Source organism: Vulpes lagopus, chromosome 3, assembly GCF_018345385.1.
Source record: "Vulpes lagopus strain Blue_001 chromosome 3, ASM1834538v1, whole genome shotgun sequence".
In the NCBI taxonomy this organism is placed as follows: domain Eukaryota; kingdom Metazoa; phylum Chordata; class Mammalia; order Carnivora; family Canidae; genus Vulpes; species Vulpes lagopus.
This window is the reverse complement of record NC_054826.1, coordinates 95,744,013-95,760,861: the sequence shown is the minus strand read 5'-3', so window position 1 is coordinate 95,760,861 and position 16,849 is coordinate 95,744,013. Positions and strand designations below refer to the sequence as shown.

Sequence of the window (16,849 nt, the reverse complement as noted above, 5' to 3'; positions counted from 1 at the left end):
GTGCCTTCCCTTTTGTCCACCATGAGGCACCCCCAGTCCCTGGCCTGCCTGGGAGTCTCTGCCAAACAAGGTGAGAATGGATGACTCTCTCGCTGTAGCAAGCTCTAAATAAAAATTGTGTTTGTCTTCATCTGGCTGATCTTTGTTATTTCCACAAGGAAGTTGTATAGTCTGGCCTTCACTTTCCACATCTGTAAAACGGGCATAATAGAAATGTTTATCTCATGGGTTGATTGTGAAGACTCAGTAAGGTATTAATGCATGGGAAGCATTCAGCTCAATGCCTGGTTCATAGTAGAAGCTCAATAAATATTAACTGGGGGCATGGCCAAGCCCAGATGGGAGGCGAGAAGCTGAAGCTGGTCTTGCTGGGGCCAGGGCAACTGGCTGACACTTTTTTTAAAATTGCAGCATAAGTGACATTCAATATCTTGTTAGTTTCAGGTGTATATCAGAGTGATCTGTTTATACATTATGATATGGTCCCCACAATAAGTCTAGTTGCCATCTGTCACTGTACAAAGTTATTACGATAGTCTTGACTATTTCCCACCGCTGTATGTTACATCTTCAAGACTCATTTACTTTATAACTGGAAGTCTGTACCTCTTAGACCCCTTCACCTCTAGCTGACACTTCTGTGGCCATTCCAGCAGGCTCTGTGCTCCTGCTTCCTCCTGTCTTATTTCTCTGGTGGCCTTTAAATGTATCTGGAGAAAGAAGGCAGTAGTTGGAATGATGACCGCTGGAGCACCTGAACTGTCCACCAGAAGTCTTGTCCTGCCTTTATCTGCCCTTGCTCCAGAATGTGAACCATGGACATGGATGGCCAGTCTTTTTCTTTTTTAAGATTTATTTATTTATTTGAGAGAGAGAGAGAGAGAGAGTGGGGAGACAGGTAGAAGGAGAGAATCTTTAAGCAGACTCCCCGCTGAGTGCTGAGACCCATATAGGGCTCGATCCCACAACCCATAAGATCATGACCAAGGCCAAAATCAAGAGTCAGATGCTCAACCAACTGAGCCACCCATGAGCTCCAATGGATGGCCAGTCTTACCTGATGACATGATACCCTCCTGCTTGGCTTCTGGACAGGCCACCAGCATAATGATACCAAGCCACTCACACTCTTTCTCAAGCTTTCTTGGGAAAGACATTCTGGAGATGGATATGGAGGCTGTCCTAGTTGCTAGTCAGGGGGGACTGGGTTCAGTTTATAGCCATGTTGGGGCAAAGTTGACCTATGTTTGGGAGAGTTCCCCATCTTCAGCAAAACCTGTCATACAACTCATTAAAAGTGAGTTAAAAGCTCTTTCCTAACCACACAGCTGGTATGTCAAAAGGTTTTATCATAAACCAAGAGTGGAACAGGAAGGGAACACTTGAGTCCTTGAGGTCTTGAGGCCAAGGGGTGGGAGAAAGAAGGAGATACCTAACAGCCGTTCTCCATCTTGACTGGGCTTTGAATCAGCTGAGAAACTTTACATACAGATTCCCAGGGCCCACCTCATACATGACTCAGACTCTTGCCAGGATGCAGCCCAGAAATCTGCAGTCTTTTAAAAAGTTGCCCAAACTGGGTGTTATACTATATGTTGGAGAATTGAATTTAAATAAAATGTATGGTTGTTTGAATCTAAAAAAAAAAAAAAAAAAAAAAAAAAGTTGCCCAAATCGATGTACCCACTGTGGAAAACAGTATGGAGTTCCCTCAAAGAACTAAAAATGGAACTACCATATGATCCAGCAGTTTCACCTCTGGCTATTTGTCCATAGGAAAGAAACACACTAATTCAAAAAGATGTGCACGTCCCCATGTTCACTGCAGCACTATTCATTCATACAGAAGCAACCTAAGTGTCTGTCCATCGATGGACAGATGGATAAAGAAAAGGTGATCAAATATATGCAATGGGAAATAATTCAGCCATGAGAAATCCTGCCATTTGTGACAACATGGATGGACCTTGAGGGCATCATGCCGAGTGGAGTAAGTTAGGCGGGAAGAGACAAATACTGTATGATCTCATTTATATGTGGAATTTTTTGAAAACAATGAACTCACAGATACAGAGAACAGATGGGTGGTTGTCAGACGCAGGTGAGGTGGGGTGGGTGTGTGAAATGAGTGCAGGTGGTCAAAAGGTACAGACTTCCGGGTTTTAAGATGAGTAAGTCCTAGGGATGTCCAGTACAGCCTGGGAACTGGAGTTAATGATACTATATCACATATTTGAAAGTCGCTAAGAGTGTAGATTTAAAAAGTTCTCAGTGGGGATCCCTGGGTGGCGCAGCGGTTTGGCGCCTGCCTTTGGCCCAGGGCGCGATCCTGGAGACCCGGGATCGAATCCCACATCAGGCTCCCGGTGCATGGAGCCTGCTTCTCCCTCCGCCTGTGTCTCTGCCTCTCTCTCTCTCTCTCTGTGACTATCATAAATAAAAAAAAAAAAAAAAAAAAAAAAAAAAGTTCTCAGTGAAAGAAAAGAATGATAACTATGGGTGGGGACCGATGTTAACTTATTGGGGTGATCATTTCACAATACATGCGTGCATCAGATCATTACGTTGTACACCTGAGACTAATACAAGGTTATATGGTCTTGGTTGCTTCTGCTTTCAGGTATCAACTCGAGTGGAAAAACAAAGACGGGGACATCATAAAGCCTTATATTTGTTCAAAGCCTTTGAACTTTCCAAGTATCACTCCTTCCTTCCATCCCCTCCCCTCCTCTTTCTTCTCACTCCCCCTGATTTTTCTTCTCTCCCCAACCAGCCGGTCGTCCTTCTGGGCTCAGCAAGGCTCCACTCATCTGCTGAGAGGACAGTATTTCTGGACAGCCATGTGCTGATGGCTGTTCCTGCCAGCAGATCAGTTCTTCAAGGGAGGCAACTTCTCTTCTTCTCTATTCCTACTTTCTTCTTCGAAACAGACCTGCCTGGAGAGACTGGTTTGGCTGAGGGAAATGTTTTGCTGCCCAAAGTGCTGGAATCCTCTTTTAGATCTTGCAAAGTGATTGTTCCACAGAATTCCATGGCTTTGTTTCTCTGGGCTGAACCTCTCTATCTCTATATCTATTAAGAGTTATCTAACTTCCCAGAATGACAGGTCTGTCAGTTTCCAGGAAACACCATCAGAACACTTGCAGATTTCCTCCTCCTAAAGCTGTGGGGTAGACTCATGGGCTCCGCCCAAAAGGATGGTGAGAGGACCCCCTCAAATAAATGCTCAGCCTGCCTCCCTAATCCCCTCCCCCACCGCTAATCCCCCCCTCCCCCGCCCCTCCCCCGCCGCCAGCTCCCTCTCTTTTTTGGCTCCCACCCAATCCCATCTGCAGTTCTGCTGCTGCTTCTTTGCCGCTTTCAGACCATCTTTTTTTTTTGGCTTCTACATTTTCCCATTCCAAGAAAAGATATCCTGTGACTGGCTTTCCCCAGAAATCTCACCATTCTTCAGGCTTTCCAATTTCTGAGCAGTGACGAGCTCTATAGAATATGCGCTTCTTGTCCGGACACTGTGGGTATGGCCCGGTCACAATAGCACCCAGTGACCCTTTCTGAGGATCACCAGGACAAACCTCTGGTAGGGTTCAGAATTACTTCTCCCAAGTAATCCTTGGTATGCTTTTATGTTTAGGACATTGTGAATCATGGGACTGATTGCATTTCTCTTTATATCAGCTCTTTGAGAGCATGCCAGCTCTTGCAGCCTTGACAGGTGCTGTACCTTATCTCTCCAGGCATTATTTGCCTTCTGCTTTGATATCCTCACTTAATTATAGGGTTGCTTTGGCTCCATGACAGAGCCTGGAGCAAGCTAACCTTGAATCCTTTTATCAGGGGAGGGGGACAGGACCCTAAGAGGTTCAGAGGCAGGAGATGGTACAGGCATGAGACAGACCTGGCTTTGAAACCTGGCTCTGCCCCCTGTTAGCTGTGTAATAATCTTGGACAAATTACCTCCCCTCTTGGAATCTCAGTTTTCCTGGATGGAAAGGGTTGGCATGATCAAATCTCCCTCACAGGAATAACTGTAAGACAGAAACGGAAATAAGGTTTGTCTCCTCTGATTTCAGGAAACATATTTTTCTTTGCTTGACTCCACTCTGTTTCTGTTAGACCCAAACTAGGATGGTGCCTATAGTTAGCAGGGAGCTACCCAGCTCTGGGGAAACCCTTCTACCACATGGGGCCCCCCCTCTGGCCTCTCTCTGATGTCTACTGGGACCATAGACAAAGGGTGCATTTCCAGTCACTTAACTTTGGTCTTGTCTACCATGTACCTGCAAAGCCTTGGGCAGTACCTGGGCACCTGGCGAGAACCCAGCAAACATTTGTTATATAAATGGATTCCAGACTCTGTGCCAAAAGCTTATTAGGACAAACAAGAATCCTTCTTCCTGGCTCCTTTCTGATGAATTGCAGGGGCAGGGTAAGGGTGCAAATGGAGAATAACTGGTATGTTGTCTTTCAAGGCGCAAAGATCACTTTCTTTAAAGGAAGACTCTTTCACTCCCTGGCTTCTTTCAGATTCCCTCAATGTACATTCTTGAAGCTCCCTATGCTTCTCCATCAGAGTACATGCCCCAGGTATAATTCATAATTTATTGGGTAATTGTTTTCTGCTTGATACCTATTCTCTCCTCTAGAATATACATAGTAGGGATCACATCTGTCTTGTCACCTCTGGATCTCAGCATCTAGAACAGTGCAGAGAACCAAAAATCATCTGTTGAATGAATGACTCAATGGAGAAATGAATGGAAAGAACTCACCGTCCAAGAAGGAAGGCAGACAGGTAAGCTGATGTATGTGGAAAGTGCCATCTGCAATTCAACTCTGTACAATGTGGAGCCAGAGGACAGCCAACTGATCTAGCTCAGAAGGAAAGATGGAAGAAGGCTTCCTCGAATAGGTGACATGGGTCATCATTCTGGAGGGTGGAGGCATTGCAGACCCAGAAGAGGGAGTTCTATACCCGCCGCCCCAGCACAAGGATTTTCTCTTACAACCCATAAGTCCATATGTAGTGGATACTGGCAGGGCCCACTCCATCTCCCCTCAGCACCTACCCTTCTGTTCCCACCATTCTGTCCAGCCTCCAGCCTCCAACCACGTGTGCCTTGAGGTCCTCCACCCGAGGTCCAAGTATCCAAGGTCAGTGGCCCTGGGAGGTAGAGGGTGAATGGCCCGGCTTCCTTTGATCAGTTGCAGTGACTGTGGCTCACATCCCAGTCTCCAGAGGGATGGAGCCCTGGTTGCCGGCAGGGGTAGCCTGCTCTATAAGACACCCTTTCTTCATTGGCCGCCTTCCCTTCTCTGTCTGAGTCCTCTACACCTCTTCTGATAATTCCTGTGGTCTCCTCCAAAATATACTGTTTGTCCTCAAATCCTTGCCTCAGGATCTGCTTCTAGGAGAACCTAGTCAGCTCGGGCTGCCATAACAAAATACCACAGATGGGGGTTTTAAACAACAGGCAAGGGATCCCTGGGTGGCGCAGCGGTTTGGCGCCTGCCTTTGGCCCAGGGCGCGATCCTGGAGACCCGGGATCGAATCCCACGTCGGGCTCCCGGTGCATGGAGCCTGCTTCTCCCTCTGCCTGTGTCTCTGCCTCTCTCTCTCTCTCTCTCTCTCTGTGACTATCATAAATAAATAAAAATTAAAAAAAAAATAAAAATAAACAACAGGCAACTATTTCTCACAGTTCTGGAGGCTGGAAGGCCAAGATCAAGGTGACAATGGGATTGGTTTCTCCCGCGGCCTCTCTCCTTGGCTTACAGGTGGTCACTTCTTCATTAGGCCTTCAAGTGGCCTCTTCTCTTGCACACACATCCCTGGCATCTTTTCTTCTTATAAGGACACCAGTCCTATTGAATCAGGGCCCCACCCTCGACCTTAATTACGTCCTTAAAAGTCTTATCTTCAAATACATTGGGGATTAGGTGGCACAATTCAGTCTATAACGAGGGGAACTCGGCTAAGGAAAATGGACCTAGAGGGACAAGCCAGAAGAGTGACAACAAAACAGTAGGCCTGATTCTGGAAGTGTCTAGAGTAGTGGGGAATGAATATTATAGTCCACACCTTATGGGATTCAGGGTTCCGAGAGATCCATATATACATGGCAGGAGCCCAGCCATCAGGCTGAAGGGTAGGAGATATACACTTCAACCTAAGGAAGAGGCTGTAGGGAACAGGGCAGGATCCTGGATTCACTAATTTATCCACCATATCATTTCCTTCTCTTCCACTAATTTCTTGAAATATGATATGCATAATACAGAAAAGTATATAAATCCATAGAGTACAGCTCAATGGATTTTCACGAGATAAAAAGGTGCACCCAGATCAAGGAACAGAGCATATCAGCCTCCCACAGAGCTCCCTGTGGGCTGCCTTCTGCATGCTACTCCCCAAAGGTAATCCCCATTTTGACTTCCATTAGTATAGGTTAGTTCTGCTTGTTCAGTACTTTAGGCACATGGAATCCTACAATATTTTTCTTTCATATCTGGCTTCTTTTCTTCAGCATGATACCTGTAATTATAATCTATTCTCGCTGTTATACGGTACTGGATGATGTGAATAAACCACAATTTATTTTCCATTCTGCCATTGACAAATACTTGCATGGTTTCTAGTTTGGGATTATTACGAGCACTGTCTCTCGGCAAACACATATACACATTTCTGATCAGTATATTCCTGGGGGTGGAATTGCTAGGTTATGGAGAACATGTACATTCAACGTTAGTAGATACTGTCCATCATTTGCCACTCCCACCATGGTACGTTTCCAGGGGCCGTATCCTCACTGGCTCTTGGTATTTTCCATCTTTTTCATGTTAGCCATTTTGGCAGGTACATGAGTGGTATAATATGGTGGTTTAAATTTGTATTTCTCTGAGAACTAATAGAATCAAGCCTCTTTAGTTTATCATTTGGGTTTTCTCCTTCATTAAGTGTTCAAGTTTCAGTTATTTTTCTATTATATCATTTTAAAAAATTATAGTTTCTTTTTACATTCTGAATTCCAGCCTTTTTAGAGATACACTTATTAGTTTCTTACAGCCTCCATAACAAATTACCCTGAACTGGGTGGCTTACAACAACAGATGTTTGTCCTCTCATGGTTCTGGAGGCTGGGTGTCTGAAATCGAGGGGTTGGCAGGGCTGTGCTCCCTCCGACGGCTCTAGGGAAGAATCCTTGCTCACCTCTTCCTACTGTGTGGCGGCTCCGGGCATTCCTTGGCATTCCTGGCTTGTGTCTGCATCACACTGGTCTCTGCCTCTGTCCTCACAAGCCCTTCTCCCTGAATGTTTCTGTATCCTTTCACATGGCCTTCTTATAAGGACACTGGTCACTGGATTTAGAGCTGAATGGGAAACAGCTCTTCTTTTTTTTTTTTTTTTTTTTTTGGAAACAGCTCTTCTGTTTCATGTCTACTCACTACAACACTCTACTCTCAATACTTCACTTTGGAGACCAGATGTGAGTTTTCCTCACCCCAAGCAATTCTCAGACACCAGCAGGGTATCCTGCAATTTCACTCAATCTTGATGCTCTCTACTCTTTGGCAGATAGCATCAGATCCCACAGATTAAGGGCTCAGCCCTACAAGACTGCCCCTCCTCCAGTTCAGCTGCCAATTGCAAATCCAGGTTGTCACCTGTGCTTCTGATCTCCCAGCAGTAGATTGGAGGTTCCCGTGACTCCCTCCTCAGGATTGATAATTTGCTAGAGTGGCTCACTGAACTCAGGAAAACTAGATTTATTCACTAGATTACCAATTTATTCTAAAGGATACAACCCAGGAACAGCCTGATGGAAGAGATGCAGACAGTAAGGATGGAGAAGGGTGCTGAGCTTCCAAGCCCCTGGGTAGGATAAGCACGCTACCCTCCCAGCGCCTATACCTGTTCACCAAACCAGAAGCTCCCTGAACCCTGTCCTTTGGGGATTTTTTTGGAGGCTTCATTATGTGGGCATAATTAATTAAATCATTGGCCACTGGGGATTAATTTAGCCTCCAGCCCCTCTCCTCTCCCCAGAGACTGGGTGGGTGGGGCTGAGGTCCTCCAATCACTTGGCTATTTCCCCTGGTAACCAGCTCCCTCACTGTGGTTTATCTAGCGGCTTTTCAAAAATTACTATATTAACATCAACACAAGTGTGGTTGGAAGGGGCTGGATATGTGTAATAAGATGTTCTTTTCATCTTTATTGCTCTGGAGCTATTTCAAGGACAAAGGGCCAAATGTTAGAAACAAAAGATGCTCCCATTGCTCTCCCAGCTTAGAAAATCACACAGGTTTGGGGCCCCTGGGTGGCACAGTTGATTGAGCATCCAACTCTTGGTTTCAGCTCAGGTTGTAATATCAGGGTTGTGGGATTGAACCCTGGGTCAGGCTCTGTGCTCCGAGGAGTCTGCTTAAGACTCTTTCTCCCTCTGCCCCTCACTTTCTCTCTCTCTAAAATAATTTTTTTTTAAAGAATGAAAATTACAAGGTTTTGGGGGCTGTGTGCTAAGTATTGTAGACCAAATATATATTTCTTATTCTAAACCACAATGTCGCAAGAGCCCACCCCAATCCAATATGACCTCCTCTTAACTAATTACAGCTACAAAGACCTTCTTTTCCAAATTAGATCACATTCCAAAGTTCTGGATTGACATGAATTTGGGGGAGACACTCTTTGACCTAAGATGCATTGTAAAATTCTACCCCCACCACCCTCCCGCCTTTTCACTCTCTTATTGGTGCCTTTTAATGAATAAAAGTTCCAAATTCTAACTACAGTCCAGTTAATCAACTCTTTATCAGCCCCTTGTGGTTAGTGTTTGTTGCATCCCGTTTATGAAACCTTTGGGTCCCCCTTACACTGTAGCTGTTGAAGCAGGAACTGGTGTGTGAAGGTGACCAGCAGAATGATGTGAGACAAATTGAAGGCATTGGAGGTGGGGCTTAGGCTGAAAAAAAGAATGTTCAGGGACAAACAGGTTAATGGCAACAGGTGCCATTGGGCCCCACGCATGTCCCCTTATCATTCACTTCTGTGAGTCAAAGGCTGCTTATTGAAGACAGTTGCCCTGCCTGAGGGCTATTATCCTGATCACAGAGGATGCTCAGCCTGTTCCAAGGACAAGACAGGGATGGGGGATGGGGCCCAATGACATGCAGAGAGGTGAAGGGTTAATATTCCCACTTCCTCACCCCACAACTGGGCCAGGTTTGTTCTGCACAATTTCCCCAAGCCCCTCAGAGCTACCAAGCTTCAGCTGCCTTTGGCAGTAGCAGTAACCTGCTTGATCATCTGCCCCCATGTTGGCGCCCTTCCTTCCCTACCTCCTGTCCGCTCTCCCCCACTGGTATCTTCTGGAATTACCACTGTCACAAATTGCTTGTGCTGGGGTCCTTGTCTCAGCACCCGTTTTAGGGGAACCCAGGCTAAAACAATGATCTTCAAATCTGCCAAAACCTCAATTTGCTCATCTTCCAAGAGAAGATAAATTAGGCATGTTTTAACAGAATGGGTGAATTGGAAGAAGCAATGGAAATATAGATTTCAGCCAAATTTTTAAAAGAACCTAAAAGAATTTTGTCAAAGAGCTGTCTTAGGTTGAGACAAGGTCAACAGTGAGTTCAGAACCATAGTCAGAATAGTCTGGATGACTACAAGTGGCGGTGTGAAGGAGCTGTTTTAAAGCGTCCCAGCTAGCTCTGAAAAATTCTATAGCTCTAGATGGCTAGTGGATTTTTTTTTTGCTCTTAACTCAAAATTTTAAAGCCCCAGGGTGCATTATCAGGGGGTGGATATGACTAAGCACAGGGTTATGAAACACAGATCTAAAAGTCCCACTCTACCCCTCCCTAAGACTCTCCTGGTGAAATTCACTGCCCCGTTCTAGAATACGCTTTCCCCATTTTAGTCAAATTTGGCTAAAATATAGATTACTTGGTGCCTCTCCCAAAGAGCTTGACCCAGGAGGTACGAAGCAGGAACAGGGAATATTTTTTTAAAGATTTTATTTATTTATTTGACAGAGAGAGAGAGCAAGAGAGCACAAGCAGGGGGAGAGGGAGAAGCAGGCTCCCCGCCGAGCAGGGAGCCTGATGCAAGGCTTGATCCCAGAACCTTGGGATCATGACCTGAACCAAAGGCTGATGCTTAACCAACTGAGCCACCCAGGTGCCCCGAATGGGGAATATTATTGTGGGTGGGTTTTTTGGGGTTTTTTGTTTATTAGGCTCCGGACAGTTGTGATGTTCTGTGAGGTTTGGGACTCTCTAAACCAGATGAGGTAGCTCTAAGTGCCCCCAAGCAGCTCTGGCACTGAGAAGATAGGAACAATACTAGAGCATTGTTGTTGAACATTCATTGTCATGATTGGGCTGCTCTATTCTCACGTCCTGAGACCATACATGCCTGACCAACAGATAAGCAATGTTTAAAAAGCAAAGAAAGTTTTGGTCAAAAGCCAGAAATCAATCCTCTAAGGTATTTTGAGTCAATTCTCGAGAACCATTATTTCATTTCCACTGCTTTTCAAACAACAAAGCATTGGTTCAGACAAAAACACCAGGGCAGAAACTCCCAATGGAATACTGGCTCCTCCCCTTATCTCAGATGACATTGTCTTTCTTTCCAATCTTCTTCTATAGGTATCAGGTTGCACCTCCACTAAAGGGTCAAAAGAACTGCTTTTGTTCTCAAACACAAACTTCTCTGGAATTCTCTTCAAGAATATCTTAGCCCTATAAAAGGGGGTCGGTCAAGTGGAGTCAAGAGGAATTTGGGAGAAGGCTGTGAAGGGCCCAGCTTGCAGCACCATGAAAAGCTTTCCTGTTGCCTTTCTTGTTCTCCTGATCTTCATCCTGAGTGTCCATCGTGGAGTTACCACACGTATGGAGCTGTCCCACTCCCTTGTTGGGTGGCCTGGGAGTAGAAGCAAAGAGCTACCTCTGAGCTCATTCCTCTCCCTGTTTTTTAGGTGGCAGTGATGTGGCCAAGTTCTGCTGCTTCCAATATAGCCACAAGATCCTTCCCTGGAAGTGGATACAATCCTATAAATTCACCAGGAGCAGCTGCTCCCAGCAGGCTGTGATGTGAGTATTTCTTGTTTGAACTTTCAGGGTCCCCACCAGTGATGTTAAGTGCCTGGGTGCTGGGAAGACCCCCACAGTGCCAAGATGAGACTCAGGATAGGACTCTGGTAACTTTAGCTATCTCCCTGCCTTGGCCACTAATGAGTGTGACTCTGGAGCCTTAGTTTCCTAACTTCTATACTATGTGCCAAACAATATGCTAAGTGCTGGGTATAAAAGAGAAAACAGACAGCCCTCATAGACCTTACATCTAGCATAAGAATAGGGTGTTAAAGGCATTTGCACAAAATAGATAATCACAACTGTAATGAAGAGAGAGAGCAGGAGGAAATTTGTCATTGTAGGCGCTCTGGCTGAGCCTGAGGAGGAAATTGACATAAGACAGATTAACAGCAGAAAAAGCACACAAATTTTTCCATGTACAAAGGAGCCCCCATAGGAAAATGAAGACCCAAAGAAGTGGCAAAACCTAAATGCTTTAATGCTAGCTTGAACAAAAAGAGTTGATTGTGGAAATGTGACTAAAATCTGTAGGATAGACTGTATAAAGACTTACCCTAATAAGGTCTGTTTGTAAAGAATTCTCTTGGCCTTGACTTCCCATCTCTGATAATAGGAATATTCCTTTCCTCCTGGTACAGGAAGGACATTTTTCACATGGGAATTCTATCTCCTGTTTTCAAGGGAAAAAAGAGGAGGTCAGAATGCCCTTCTTGCACCTGCTGGGTTTTTTTTTTTTTTTTAAGTGTCTTTAGCTCAAAATAATCCTTCTGCCAAATAATCCTTCTGAGACCCCCAAGGATAAGTGAGAGTGGCCCTTGTGAAGGGGTCAGGGTGGAACAAGGATGTGCTGGGCAGAGAGCAGCAGGTGTGTGGGAGGAACATGTCACTGACAAACAGACAGATAGACAGGAGCCAAGTCATGCTGAGCTTGTCAGTAGCAAGAGAGATAACACAGGACTAAATGAGATATCACATGCAAAGTATTTGGCACCGTGCCTGTACACATTTAGCAAAGCTCTCTTTAAATGCAAATACGGAGAGCATTTGGTTGCTTCTTCCAAGGACACAGGGTTCCCGAACATCAGAGAATGGTGCAGAAGGGAGGAGATGGGGCTCCAGTGGCAGACTTGAATGTCATTGTTTTGAGACAGGAACAGGGAAGAGATGCATAAGTGCGTAATTATGGAGGGGCACCCTCTGGGGCTCAGGGTGCCCTGGGTCTTCTCCTTTATGTTTTGATTTAAAGCTTTCTAGAGTTTTTAAGATGTCAACACTTAACATCTGGCAAAGAGCCCTGAGCTGGGCTCAAAGCAGTAGCTCTATCACTTACAAGCTATGTGAGCTTGGGCAAGTCAAGTTTCCTCATTTGTAAAAGGAAGGAGAGAGGCCAACATCAGTAATCAATCCCTGTATAACAGACCACCCCAAAACTTAGTGGCTTAATGCATCAATGATCATTTGCTTATCTCTGTGGGACAGGACTTCCAGCAGAGGTTGGCCAAGTGGTTCTGGCCTGGCATCTCTCATGTGGGTAGAGTCAGATGGAACTGGGGTTGGAACAGCTGGCAGCATCTCTCTTCGGGGCCTCTCTGTGTGGTCTGTCTGTTTGGACAGCTTGGGCTTCCTTGTGGTGTGGTTCCCTAGAGTGGTGGCCCTCCTTACAAGGTGGTTCAAAGCTCCAGGATAAGTGCCCCTGTGAACCACGCAGAAGCTCCATAACCTTCTATGATTTAGCCTATGAGGTCACACACACATCATTTCTGCCATTATCTTCTGGTCAACCAGTCCCTAAGACTGGCCTTGATTCAAGGCGAGGGGACACAAACCCTCATCTTTCAATGGGAGTGATGTCAGAGAAACTTGCAGCTATGCTTTCAAATGTTCCCAAAGCCCTGCATCTCCATTTTCCCATCCTTTTGGCTTTTCTCCTCAGCATGGGACCAGCCTGAGAGCCCTGTAAATACTGCTGTGCCCTGCAAGCTGCTCTAAGCTACAGCACCCAGATCTAGGCTCTCATCACATCTGAGGCTGGAGGATATTTAATGATATCAGCGACAGCCCCCACACTTCATGGGTGCACAGTGTTATAAAGAATGCAGGAATCCTATATAAACAGCCATGGCAAACAACCCATGACATTGTGGTTAAAAATTGAGCAGCATGGCAGGTTTTTATCTCATGTTTTTCTGTGAAGATCTGATGTGCTATAATTCCATGATTAAAAATAATAAAGACTTTTTGGGGGTGAGGCTAATGTTCTAAAATGGATGGTGGTGATATTTGCATCATCCGTGGATCTACTAAAAACTATTGAATTATAATGATACACTTTAAAAGAGTGAATTGAAAAAATAAAATAAAATAAATAAAAGAGTGAATTGCATGGCATGTGAATTATATCTCAATAAAACTGCTATGTTATAACAAAAGAATTAGAGGCATCATCCAGGTTACATGCTTTGTACTAAAGCTGTCAGAAATTATTTCCTGGGGGAGGTGGGCCTGGAAGCATGAGCTCCAGTGGAAAACTGGGCAGAGAGAAAAGCAAGGACTGGAAGAGGAAGCAGAAACTCTAACAGTTGCAGCAAGGTGAGAAAAAGTGAGCAAGGGGCTGATGATCCTCCCCCCTTTCATCTCTTCAGGAAGCAGAAGTTCTCAATATTAACTGTCAGCTTCTCTTTTCCACAGATTCACTACTAAAAAAGGCCATAAAGTCTGTGCACAGCCAAAGGAAAAATGGGTGCAAAGATATATTGCTTTACTCAGAGAACAGCAGCAATCGTGAATGTTGAATTTTAAGCCCAAGGACACTTGAACCCTGTTCTTAACCCTGTTGTCCTTGGAGGAGCCTGGAGATTTTCTTCAGCAGAAGATTCTGGGCCTGAGGAAGAGGAGAGGTTTTAATAAAGATTTCCCCATTAAGATTTGACTTGTTCCTAAATATTCTTATTCAGTAAAATCTGAGTCTTCTTCAAAGCAAAGAAACGGAGTCAGTATTTTTGGCTGATTCCCTGTACCAACACTGGTTTGGGATTCTTATGTTTTTGTGCAAACAAACAAACAAACAAAAAAAAGGCAAGGAAAAGTTTAACTATTTTGGTAAAATGCTCATCAAATGTTTTCACATTGTTTAGAGAGTTAGGTTTATGTTATTTGGAAAATTAAATTCTGTGCAACTCCTTATGACCTGTGGGTGCTGGGTAAATAAAATGCCTCCATATTTGGCAGTGTTTTCTTATAAGGTGCCAATCAATAAACATAAATATTGGGGTGCCAGTCGGTTAAGCATCTGACTCTTGATTTTGGCTCAGGACATGATCTCAGGATCGTGAGATTGAGCCTCAATTCAACAGGGAGTCTGTTCAAGATTCTTTCTTTCCCTCTCCCCCTGCCTCTCCCTCCTCTAAATAAATAAATAAATAAATAAATAAATAAATAAATAAATAATAACATCTTAAAAGTATGTTATCTATCTACAGCTAAACTTTTACTAAACTTTCAAGTAAAAATTAAATAACAAAGCTTATGGAAAGGCAATTGAGGTTATTCTGGAATAGCAGAGAAACTGCCAACTAGAGGGAACTGTGAGCAAGTCTGGAGAACAAAGGAGGAAAGGGGGGAGCTGGGAAGGGTTGTTTGGAACAAAAGTTCATTGGAGGAAAATGAAAGCTAGAAGTGTCTGTGGCTTCTCATTGGCTGCATTTGTCCGACAGAGAAGACATCTCTTTTCTTCCTGCTGGTCTATGTGAGTGGTGGTGATGCATGAGCACTCTCCCTTCATAGCTTTCCCACTCCATTTTAAAAATTTAAGTAGGCTCCTTGCCCAATGTGGGGCTTGAACTCATGACCCTGAGATTAAGAGTCACACACTCCAGCTACTGAGCCAGCCCCATGTCTCAGCCCCTGCTCCATTTTTGATGAATGAGGCTTCCTTTATTCATTTTCACATTCCCCCGCTTTTGATCAGGATCTTTCCTCAAAATCATCACTGTTCAAAAGTCAGACTTTCTGTATTTAGTGGTTTTGTCCCTCAGTGCCAGGAAGGACCTTTCCCAATTGTTATGTTGAATGTCAAAGAGAAAGTGTATAGCAAATGGAAGCCATTTAAGACCACGTTTGAGTAACAAGGAAGGGTAAGAGAAAGAACTCTCAGATATTTCCCATTTAAAGTCTTTATCTTATCAAGGTTGTAAATGCTTGAGATCATCTTGGACCTTTGAGCCAGCTCACCCATTCGGTCTGTCATTTCTACAAAGGTTTGACAGGCAATGAGTACAAGGCTTAAAAATGATTATACAGAGATCCCTGGGTGGTGCAGCAGTTTGGCGCCTGCCTTTGGCCCAGGGCGCGATCCTGGAGACCCAGGATCGAATCCCATGTTGGGCTCCCGGTGCATGGAGCCTGCTTCTCCCTCTGTCTCTGCCTCTCTCTCTCTGATGACTATCATAAATAAATTTTAAAAAAATGATTATACAAAACAAAGAGCAGAATAATAAACCCAGTTATATAATGGTCCTAAACCAGGAGCCCAAACCTGAAGGTAATCAGCTAAATAGATCAGAAGACACAGGGTCGGTTAGGCCAGGTTTTCCCCTAGCCTGAAATAAAAAAACTGTTCTAAATTCCAGAGGTTGGGGCACCTGGATAACTCAGTTACATGCCTGACCCCTGATTTCAGCTCAGGTCATGATCTCAGGATCCTGAGATCAAGTCCTGTGTCTACTGGGCATGAAGCTTGCTTCAATTCTCTCTCTCCCCCTCTGCCTCACCCCCACTCCCACCCCCAGGCTTGCACTCTTAATTAATTAATTTATTAATTCCAGAGGTTCTCCCCCTTAGCAATGGCCTGGGAGATACAGATGATGGTGTTATTTTTCCAACCCAATGCCAGTTAGGGAAACAAAGGGAAGAAAAAAAGGATTTCATGTTTAATCCAATTAAAATTAGAAATCTTATTTTGGAGAGTCATGGCCAGATATTTGGGGAAACTAGAAGAATTTGGTGTCCAGTACAATTTATAGGTCTATCACAAAACCTCAGAGACAATAGAATTAGAATCTTTTTTTTTTTTAAAGACTTTATTTATTCATGAGAGAGAGAGAGGAGCAGGCTCCATGCAGGGAGCCTGACGTGGGACTCGATCCCAGGCCTTGAGGATCAGGCCCTGGGCTGAAGGCAGGCGCTAAACGGCTGAGCCACCCGGGATGCCCGGATTAGAATCTAACATTGAGGGATCCCTGGGTGGCGCAGCGGTTTGGCGCCTGCCTTTGGCCCAGGGCGCGGTCCTGGAGAGATCGAGTCCCGCGTCGGGCTTCCGGTGCATGGAGCCTGCTTCTCCCTCTGCCTGTGTCTCTGCCTCTCTCTCATCTCTCTCTGTGTGACTATCATAAATTAAAAAAAAAATAAATAAGAATCTAATATTGACAATGGTGCAAATGTAATTTTTCTCTCTGCAATTATCCCCATTATTTTCTTCAAAGATAATCACAGTGAAATTTTGCATTCAATATGACCTGGTTATTTACATAAGTGTAACAAGAACAGCGATTGACCATATAAACTCTCGTAAGACTGCTTTACTGAAACTTTTATAAGGAATCTCAGATTGAGCTTTTAAAAGCCTCTGACGCCAGGACTTTATTGGCTACATAGAAGGCTATTTTAATCCCTTAAAATTGTCTGTTCATACCTGAATCTATGCACATCTCCATTCAATATGACAATCCTGTTAAAGTCTTGG

General features: G+C 44.5%; 1 protein-coding gene across 1 annotated transcript; it reads left to right on the top strand.

Annotated features, from left to right (window-relative positions):
- The first annotated feature begins 10,663 nt into the window (after positions 1-10,663).
- Positions 10,664-14,292, top strand: CCL26 (C-C motif chemokine ligand 26). Its single transcript, XM_041749633.1, has 3 exons — positions 10,664-10,903; positions 10,992-11,106; positions 13,798-14,292. Exons 1-3 carry the CDS (start codon positions 10,831-10,833, stop codon positions 13,892-13,894), a joined length of 285 nt encoding a protein of 94 aa, XP_041605567.1. The 5' UTR covers positions 10,664-10,830; the 3' UTR covers positions 13,895-14,292.
- The last annotated feature ends 2,557 nt before the right edge of the window (positions 14,293-16,849 follow it).